At 38.0% G+C, this 10,224-nt stretch overlaps 1 protein-coding gene across 2 annotated transcripts; it reads right to left on the reverse strand.

The window, feature by feature from the left end:
* Positions 1–1,426: 1,426 nt before the first annotated feature.
* On the reverse strand, positions 1,427–7,330 carry slc2a11b (solute carrier family 2 member 11b). Of its 2 annotated transcripts, none has more exons than XM_026322794.1 (12): positions 7,071–7,330; positions 4,645–4,743; positions 4,168–4,328; positions 3,957–4,081; positions 3,665–3,794; positions 3,405–3,553; positions 2,862–3,049; positions 2,538–2,648; positions 2,163–2,264; positions 1,982–2,057; positions 1,745–1,872; positions 1,427–1,621 (listed from the first exon to the last, which is right to left on the reverse strand). In XM_026322794.1, the coding sequence occupies exons 1-12, from the start codon at positions 7,101–7,103 to the stop codon at positions 1,427–1,429; spliced, it is 1,497 nt and encodes a 498-aa protein (XP_026178579.1). In that variant the 5' UTR covers positions 7,104–7,330. The 2 variants fall into 2 exon arrangements, with proteins under 2 accessions (XP_026178579.1, XP_026178578.1); XM_026322793.1 differs by lacking the exon at positions 7,071–7,330 and adding an exon at positions 4,879–4,950.
* Between the last annotated feature and the right edge of the window lie 2,894 nt (positions 7,331–10,224).

The following is a 10,224-nucleotide window of genomic DNA, read 5'->3' on the forward strand; positions in this document are numbered from 1 at the left end:
CAGGTGAATTATGTTAATGCTAACTGTTGTATTATTATTATTGTTGTTGTATTATTATTGTTGTTAATATTGGGCATAGTTTGAAACATAAGGACATTAATCATTGCAACACCAATTGTGTTTTGTGTAGTAGGAGAGACATAAAGTTGTCATGGCTTCTCAGTGGATTGTACTGATTGTCACCTGGGCTGTACAGTTTATGTGTGGCTGTGTCCCCTTGTGGGTTAAGCTGGCCTTGTATGATCAGTGCCCCTAAATGTTCCAACTTGGTGCAAAAAAACTATGTTAGGTGCATTGCTAAAAATCTGGGCTGTTTACATTTTTCTTAAGTGAAGCAGAGCATTTAAATCCGGCATTCCACTAATGCAGTGTGACAAAGGTCACTGAAGGACAAAACTGAGACTATAATAGGCTACTGAGCTCAGACATTTAATTCAATTCTTATCTGCTCCTCTGTTCAGTTAATTGTACTCATTACAGACCATACACGTCCTTAAAATACAGTGAGGATGTTTGATCAAGAAGCACAGAAAGGAATTCCAGTGAAATATGAAAATCTAATCTGATAACAGTTTCTTCGTGGGTTTTCAGCTCTGAGTTTTTAAAATTAAGCCAAATTACCAGAGATGGAAATCTGAGCCAAATAGTCAAGAGGAGTCCTCCTGTTAGGATTGCTGTGAAAGCCAATCTCTTTACTCTTGATGAAATAGTGTCTCATTGCTTGGAACAGACAACAATACTGTTGTGGTACAGTCAGGTGGATGTTTCACTTACGTTTTGAACCACTGTAAGAAAACCTTTTTCTTATAAATAAAACATGACCAAAACAACTTATTTCGTACTTTTACTTGAGTAGTTTTTTCACCTCAGGGTACATTATATCCTCTTATAGTATATTCTAATACTCTGCACCACTTCAAATACAGTATGTGTATAATATTATTGTGTTGCCTTCCCTCTTTACACACACTAAAATGAGCTCTTTGTTCTGCAGGTCACATGCCACACCGAAAGGTTTTGGCTGCTGATTAAAACAAAAATGCCTGAATGCCATAAACTCCATGACAAGAGACATTTATTATAAACTGTTTGCCATTAATTGTTCTTTATTCAAGTAGAGCACTGGTTATAAAAGTTTACCAAATCAGTATTTATGACATCAATACATCACATATTAGGATAACGTCAATTTCTGTTTGTAAGTGAAACAAAGAAACTTAATTATGGCTGCACAGTACATCTTTGAAAATCAAGGCACCATTTACAGTATTAATTATTACAATGCTGCCTTTTCTATTGGGATTTATTGTGTAGATATACTAAAAGGATTTATACTATAAATCCTCATTACGACTACTTATTTGAGGAAAAAACAAATACAAAAAAAAAAAAAATGTTGTTGCTCGACCAGAGTCATAGCTGCATTTTATATAGAGGTTGATAACAGTATTGTTCCTGCTCCATCAGCATTGTAGACCTTTCTGCTGTTGGAGGACTGGAACTCAGTCTGGATCTCAAGGAAAGTTTTGTTCTTGGTTTCAGGAACAACAAGGAAAATGTAGATTGCTACTAAGGAGCAGATGGCTAAGAACACCAGGAAACAGTACTGCTGCAGTCCAATCTGTGGATATAAAAGCGAGTTCAACACTCTTGAACATCCTGGCCTTTATGTCTCGCTTCTTTATTTTGAATGAAGGTATATGAAGATATGTTGTTATTTCACATTATCATCTTGGACACTTACCACGATAAAGGGAAAAACCAGGCCGATGAAAAAGAAGCTGAGCCAGTTCACTGACCCTGCGATCATGTACGCTGCAGGGCGTGAGTCTTGTGTGAATAGTTCAGCGGTCAAGATGTTAGTCACGCCACCTTCACAGAAGTAAAATCAGCAAATCAATGTTATAACTCTAACAGTTCTAAGAACAGCAGCTGAGGAAAGACCTCAACAGAGGAACAAGTTACTCATTTAATCAGTTACCTGGTCCTAAGCCAAAACTCAGGATAAAAGCAAAAACACATGCCATGCTCAAGTACGGAACAACAGGGCTGGCATCCTGAAAAAAACCAAATCACACAAATGAAATGTTAACCCAAACGAGGAAGAAGGGGAAAAGCATAAAACACATTTTAAATATTGATCTGGTTTTGAGGTTGAATACCTGAAAAGTCAGTGTCAGTGTGAACAAGATGCAGAAGATACTCATCAGTGCGTATCCTCCTGAGATGAGCACTTTCCGCCCCAGACATTCAATAAGCACACCCTGTGAGACACACAGCATGTCACAAGACCACAGTGCTCTCCAGGCAAACACGGCCTTTGGATGTTACTCTGAGCTTTCATGGATTGTTGTCAGTTTGGATCAATCAAACCTGCCTCCCAGTTTATGCTTCACTGTTGTATGTCCTGTATCAGTTATCGTATTCCTGCTTCATTTTTATACTTTTTACTGCTTCTATTCTCTTACAGGGCAATTTTACATTTTGTTAGATAGTAGAGTTATACTGTCAAATATAATGTGAAACTCATTACTTACACATGTTAAAGCTGTGATGCATTCACAGGCACCAGTTCCAACAGTCACATATGGTATTTTATCATCGGGAATACCAGACCGTTTGAACACGTAACCTGCATAGAAGTAAATCTACAGAAAATGCAAACATAAAAAACTAATTACAAATATTAAAACAGGATTTTTGCTTTTCTTTTAGTAAACTTCAGTGTTGATTTTTTTTTTTTTTTTTACCTGTAATAGTTGCCAATTAAGGCACAGAGGAATAGTTTCAACGTTGTGAAAAAACACCAGGACAGACATTACAGACACTATGGCTGGTATATAATCTTGTGCTGTACATACCGCATTGATGCCATTCAGCTGTTGTGCAATATTCAGGAGTATGATGGTGAGAAGCTGCCAGCGCACACTTCGATCCATCAAGAGCTCCCAGGGTTTCTTGGTCTGGACACCTGCTAAATTATTCTTCTCCTTCTCGATGTCCTCCCGTTCATCATCACAGCTGACCACACCATGCAGCTGCTTCAGGGCTGCACACGCAGGAACACATGACACACACAGCGATTATAATATTTTACATGCACACAGTTGTTCCTCATCTGATCAAGGGTACAGGGTCTATTTCAGGGAATCCTATCAAAGGAATCTCTGTGTTTAAGCATTTCTTTTCACACCAATGTGGCGTTAACAGAATGTGATCACATGCTTGAATTACCAGTCATTAAAAGAAATGTCTCTGCCTCTGGTGAATCCACACAAAGGGAGACTGCAACTTTTTTAACTGGCTCTGTCATGTGCATTAAATTAGCCTTTGCAGGCAAAAGATAAAATCACAACAAACTTGAAATGGAAGTTCCCTGTGCAGAGATTGAGCTATCACTTTACCTTTTTTACATGCCTCATTGTCTCCTTTGTCAATGAGCAAGTAGCGTGGGCTCTCTGGGAACCAGGGCAGGATCAGGAGCTGGAGGAATGCTGGGATACATGTGGTGGAGAGCAGGATGGGCCAGTACTCTTCTCTGCCCAGAATCTCTCTGTGAAATCACACAAAAAGATCTATATGTTTCTTTTTACCTTGTGATCACAGGTTTAAATGTTTTATTGACTTTGTATAATATTAAAGATTGATTATATTCAGTATTTACTTGAGGCCAATCACTTGACCTGTCAAGATGCCACCAGTGATAAAAATCGAGGTTCCCATTCCCATGGCCCCACGAAACGCAGTTGGAGCTATTTCCCCCAAATACAGAGGTTGAACACAAATGCCAATGCCTATGAAAATAAAACAAGACTTTAGCAAAATCTAAGGAGTTTGGTATGCAGTGTTTCCACCAAATATTTATAAATATGACCTCACATCTAATACAAAGATCTGTGCTTCCTTAGACTTGAGGAATTATATCTTTACATTAAAAAAATTTTTTTTTTTTTTACCTGCATTTACTCCAGTGAGAAGACGTCCAATGATGAGTAACTCGAAATATCCTGTGGGGTAACTCAGACCCATCAGCAGAGCAGCTGTTAATGCAGATATATTATTGGCCAATAGTGTCCCTTTCCTGAAACAACCACATCATATTGGTAACATTTTATTACAGAAATGTACAAAGAGTATTTGTGCCAACATATCTTTTTTTGTCCATACCTCCCCAGCTTCACAGACAGTGTCCCACCAATCGTTGCTCCTATGAGACCTCCTAAGGTGAATATAGACACAATTGTGGACCAGAGAAGGGTGAGGACATCTTCTGATATGTTTGTTTGGTAACGGTCCCTCCAGGTTTGGTTGATGAAGTTATGCACATACTGGTAATTAGAACAGAAAAACATGTACATTCAACAAGTAAAATAAAATCTAAAATATTAGAAAGATATATTTGTGTATTCATAATTACCAGACATCACCATAATAGAGACTGGCATATATTAGTGATTTATCCACTGTATGGTAAATACTGTACAGCTGTATATCATATAACACTGTGTTGTAGAGAATCTTTTTGGTTAAGATTCTGCTCTGGTCACTTATCTTTATCTAACATTATTATAACTGTAATTGATTATTGATTAGAAGACTAGACAGTGAGAGAATGAGTCCAGTGAGATGCAGTGGGGTTATTACCATTGTGGGCGCATTGATGATAGATATATTATATCCATACTGAAAGGTTCCTCCTATGCAAGCAGCACAAGCAGCCAGCAGAAGTGACCTTTTTGGAAGCTGCAAATAAAACAGACACTTCGTGAGATGCATCGTTCAGTTCAAACATGGAGAAGAGAGAAAGCTGCGACCCACCGTGCGCACAGATCCGACTTTTTGTTTAAAACTCTTACTTTCCCCATAAGGTCCACATACCTTAGGGCACTTTGTATCTTTGTTTTCTTTAATAATCAGAGGTTGATATTCATCCATGTATCCTTTGGGCATTTTGTAGCTGGTGATTTAAAGTCCGGTATCGTGTTGCCGTCTGCGCACACGGAAGCCGTGATGTGAAGAGTTTGCTCTGAATGGGACACTGACATTTAACCGTAGTTTATCCCGAGGATGATAAGGCTGATCTGTAGTTATAAAGTGACCGTGCGCTGCAGAGAATCGAGATTTTACGGCACTATACCGTAAAGCTGGTTTTATTTCTCCAGAAGAAAAAAAAAAACAGACGCAAATAATTATATAAGGCTATGGAAGTTTTGTCAGCCTATATCGCAAAAGTGATTATATCGCCCATCATATAATAAAATGAAAAAAAATGCATGAAGGTTAATCCATTGTAGCTTACAATGATCAGAAAACCCCTATAACAACCGCAAAGGAGGCGGGGAGTCGAGGAACCATGATGGAACATCAGACAGACAGACAGACAGTAGACCAGTGTTCACTCCATGTAGGTTAATTACTGAGAGGAGGACCGATGTCAAAACTTCACTCATTTTTGTTTCCACTTATAAATAAGCCTTCCCTTTTCTTCACACTGTCACAAACCATAAACATTAAATCAAAGTTTAGGAGTCCATAAAATGCTGACGATATAAGTAGAAGGATTTGAATAAATCTAGTAGTTTAATGTCATGACTAAACGTGTCAGGAGCAATTAATTGCGTTTGGTGATGACTCTCTCTACTGTAAAGCTGAGAAGAGCAGTCATGGAGTGAAGTGATGCGAACATTGCAGCAGCTGCCATCTGTCTGAAAAGTGGCTCCAAATGAATTAAGTATAGGGTGGGCAAAATGTCAGAGATTATGAAATACACAGTGATACTCCGCAGGATGGATAAAATAGGGCCACGTTTGTAATAACGTTGTAATAAAGTTGTAACAAATTGTTTCATCGGTAATGAACCATTTACTATGTAAAAAGCAATTACAGACAAATCAACAAGTTAACAAGTTTTGGGTTGCCAGGTTGTGAAAGCTCTCTTCGGTTGTTGTTTATATACTTATAGCATGACACTTAATTTACTTATTACATCATCAAGACTCCTCCAATGGACCAGCTATAGGAAATGTTAGTATAACATCTGGAGTCCGGACAAAAATCAATTGATTAACGTTCATAACTGAAGACATAATGCGATAACGTGAGAAACAATAATACATTATCAACACTTATAACCGTATATTTACCTAAATTGATTAACACTGATGGCTCGTCCAATAGCTGGTCTCATTGATGCCTTCTCACTGATGTAAAGAATTATGTTTTTAAACTATTAATAAAGCAGATCATTTGGTCAATAGAGCCTCATTAGGACGCAGGCCTGTAGGCGTCTAATAGTTTTGCAGATTATATATATTATATACTTTTATATATGAATATAGCCGTAGAACCTCAAACGCACAATTTCCATTGAATATATAAATGAATAAATAAATAGATTCAAATATAAGCCTGCAACACCGCAGGCACAGCAATAAAATGATGCTGGATGTTTGAGTAGGAAACATATTCACACCAAACCGAGAGCACACATTTCCACTGCAGACTTCCCGGGGTGTTAAATTGTTTTGTGAAATCTGCAACACGACTCAAAACTTATTCTAAAAACCAATAAGCTAGAAAGTTACTGTTGCAAAACCATCCATGCTGTTTAAGTGTAACGCACAGTGTATCATGCTGGCTAATGTAGGAACAGTATTGTGCGTAAATGGTTTCAGGGGTGTCCAACCCTGGTCCCGGAGAGCCACTATCCTGTCTGTTTTCCAGACAGAAGCTGGAAGATACCAACTCAGACGCTGGGAAGACAAAGTGAGTTGGTATCTTCCAGCTTCTGACTCACTATGCACACCTGATCCAGGTAATCACCTGTGAGTAGGGCAGGCATAGTTGGAAAACAAACAGGACCGTGGCCACCGAGCAGCACTGGTTGGTTTAATGCATCTTTGTTGAAGTTGAAAAAAAGCGCAGGTAACTTCCACTTCCAGTCAAGCTGCTTTCACTGATTCCCCTAAAAACATAAAAGTGTTTTTGCACAGGTGTTGGCTGCTGTGCCCCCAAACTAAAACATGCAAGGGTTCAATTCAAACTTCATTCAGAAAGTAAAACTAACTTACCTTTTTCTTTGAATCCCCAGATCTCAGGTTCATTTTAGAAACTGCCAAAAACAAAAAATTACAATGGATGCCCCAGTCCAGTCCAAGCGCTTACGTAATATGGCAGCTTGTTGTAAGGTGCAGCTTATGATCACAGCTTCACGGGCGAGACTCCTTAACTCCTTGCTGACTCAAATTTGGTTTTAACATCGACCTTTTGTAGTCTAAAATGAATGGGGCACCTAATCGGATTTGACATGCCTTTGTGCAGTCGCGGTGATTTTCACTCCGGATCCAAAGGTCTTCTCAGTCAGGTTCACCCTGTGCATGTAGAACGGGTTGATCACCTCCCAGCCCTCCTCCTCCTCAAACGCATGGGGGTTGATCCAAAGACGATTAAAAAAAAAAGTACTGTTTTAACTCCACAGTAGAAATTCTCACTTGTTTTTGATTGCTACTGTGTGATTCTTTCATTTTACACAAATATGTAAAAATAAAATAACATTTTTAATAGCTTGACCCAGTGTTTCTGTATCTCCTGGGCCCATGAGCACTGTGGACTAATACAGTGCAGTCACTGTTATTAAGTTTTATCACTACATTAAAAGGGACTTTAAAAGTGTAAAGTGCTTTGAAGCCAATTTATTGGTGTCAGGGGGAACAGCAGCTGTAACACTAATGTGATATACAAAGGCAAAGGCAAAGGCAAATTTATTTGTATAGCACCTTTCATACACTACGCAATTCAAAGTGCTTTACAAGGCATATAATTACATTAAAAGCATTAAAAGCATTGAAAAGAGCATTTAAAAATAAAGACATTTAACATAAAATAAATTTAAATCAAGTAAAGTAAATTAAAATAAAACATAAAATCACATTAAGAAAAAGATAATTATTCGAAGGCAGCAGTAAACAACAGTGTTTTCAGTCCTGATTTAAATGAGCTGACAGTTGGAGCAGACCTCAGGTGTTCAGGAAGTTTGTTCCACAAGTGAGGAGCGTAGTGACTAAATGCTGCTTCACTTTGTTTGGTTCTGGTTCTGGGAACACACAATAGACCTGTCCCAGATGACCTGAGGGGTCTGGAAACCTCATAGGGAACCAATATATCTTGGATATATTTTGGTCCACAACCATTTAGTGCTTTATAAACTAGCAATAAAATTTTAAAATCTATCCTTTGACTAACGGGAAGCCAGTGTAGTGATCTGAGAACTGGTGTGATATGGTCCAGTTTCTTGGTGTTTGTAAGGACTCTGGCAGCAGCATTCTGGATTAGCTGCAGCTGCCTGATTGACTTTTTGCTAAGACCTGTGAACAAGCCATTACAATAATCTAACCTACTGAAGATAAATGCGTGAACAAGTTTTTCTGCATCTTGTGTAGACAGAAAACCTTTTATTCTAGCAATGTTTTTCAGGTGGTAATAGGAAGATTTAGTGATGGATTTTATGTGGTTGTTAAAATTCAGGTCTGAGTCAATGATTACACCAAGGTTTCTGGCTTGATTTGTAGCTTTCAATGACATGGAGTCAAGGTGAGCAATGACCTTTGACCTTTCATTTTTGGGGCCAAAAACAATCACTTCTGTCTTGTCTGTATTAAGCTGGAGAAAATTCTGGCACATCCATTCTTTGACTTGATTAATACACTCACATAATGAAATTAGAGGACTATAATCATGAGATGATACTGATATATAAAGTTGGGTGTCATCTGCATAGGTATGGTAGTCAATGTTGTCGTATTCCATAATCTGAGCAAGGGGCAGCATGTAGATATTGAATAAGAGAGGACCAAGAATAGACCCCTGAGGAACCCCACATTTCATTTTTGTTCGCTCAGACTCATAGTTACCAAGTGAGACAAAATAGTCTCTATCTTGTAAGTAAGATTTTAGCCAATTTAACACTGAGCCAGTAACTCCCACCCAAGCTTCTAGTCTATGAAGCAGCACATCATGATCAACTGTGTCAAATGCAGCACTGAGATCCAGTAGTACTAAAACAGAGGTTTTGGACTCATCATTATTTAAATGTAAATCATTTAAAATTTTAATAAGTGCAGTCTCTGTGCTGTGGTGTGCGCGAAATCCAGACTGAAGTGCATTAAAAAGATTGTTTTGCACCATAAATCTGTGAATTTGTTGAGAAACTACTTTTTCAATTATTTTTCCCAGAAATGGAAGATTTGATATTGGCCTGTAGTTACTTACTGCTGAAGCATCTAGATTAGGCTTTGTAAGAAGAGGTTTTATAACAGCAGTTTTTAAGGCCTGGGGAAACTGCCCTGACTGAAGAGAACTATTGACAATCTGCAATACATCTGGAGCTGACAGCATGATGTAGATTTTAATTGTAGAAGCGTTTCTGCCAGAGCTCTGTGATCAAGGAGATCAAAATGTTCTAGATTCACTGGAGAACAAGGAGGCACAGGTGATATTGTCATGTTCCTAGGACTGCAGCTAGATATAGTTTGTCTTATCTTTAATATTTTGTCTGTGAAAAAGGCTGCAAAATCATTGCATGACTTTTAGGACAGCAGTTCAGAAGGAAAAGAGGGTGCTGGGTTTGTGAGACTGTCTACAACAGAAAACAATGCGCGGGCATTATTGCTGTTTCTATTGATAACCTCTGAGAAAAATGATTGCCTTGCATTTTTTAGTTTTTGGTTATAGTGTTGAAGACTCTCTTTGTACAAGTCGAAATGAACCTGGAGTTTGGTTTTTCGCCACCTGCGTTCTGCTTGTCTGCATATTCTTTTCTGAATTTTAACCACTGTGATATACATCAATTGATCAATAAATCCAATAATATGATCTACGTTATTTTAAATGAGCCATTGTATATATGGAGTGATTTCAAACAATGTGTGGTCAAGTCAGTAGAAAATGTTGAAAGAATGAAAAAATTTAATTTATCGTATAGGACATGATTATCATGATTATTATGTTTATTATGACTTTCTATTTATTCAGTCACCTCAGTAGTTATATCCCAGTCATTTCTAAATACAATAGCAATTTAAATTTCAATTACAAGTTGCTTTACACTGCTGCCAGAATAAGTCCATAAACATTTCTAGGCAATGCTGTTCTTTTCTCATGACCACAGAGTTTAACATAGAAAAACTTTTAATCTGCAGGCGCCTCTGAGGGTTTGGTCACACTACC

The sequence above is a fragment of the Mastacembelus armatus genome, chromosome 9 (assembly GCF_900324485.2).
Source record: "Mastacembelus armatus chromosome 9, fMasArm1.2, whole genome shotgun sequence".
Taxonomy (NCBI): domain Eukaryota; kingdom Metazoa; phylum Chordata; class Actinopteri; order Synbranchiformes; family Mastacembelidae; genus Mastacembelus; species Mastacembelus armatus.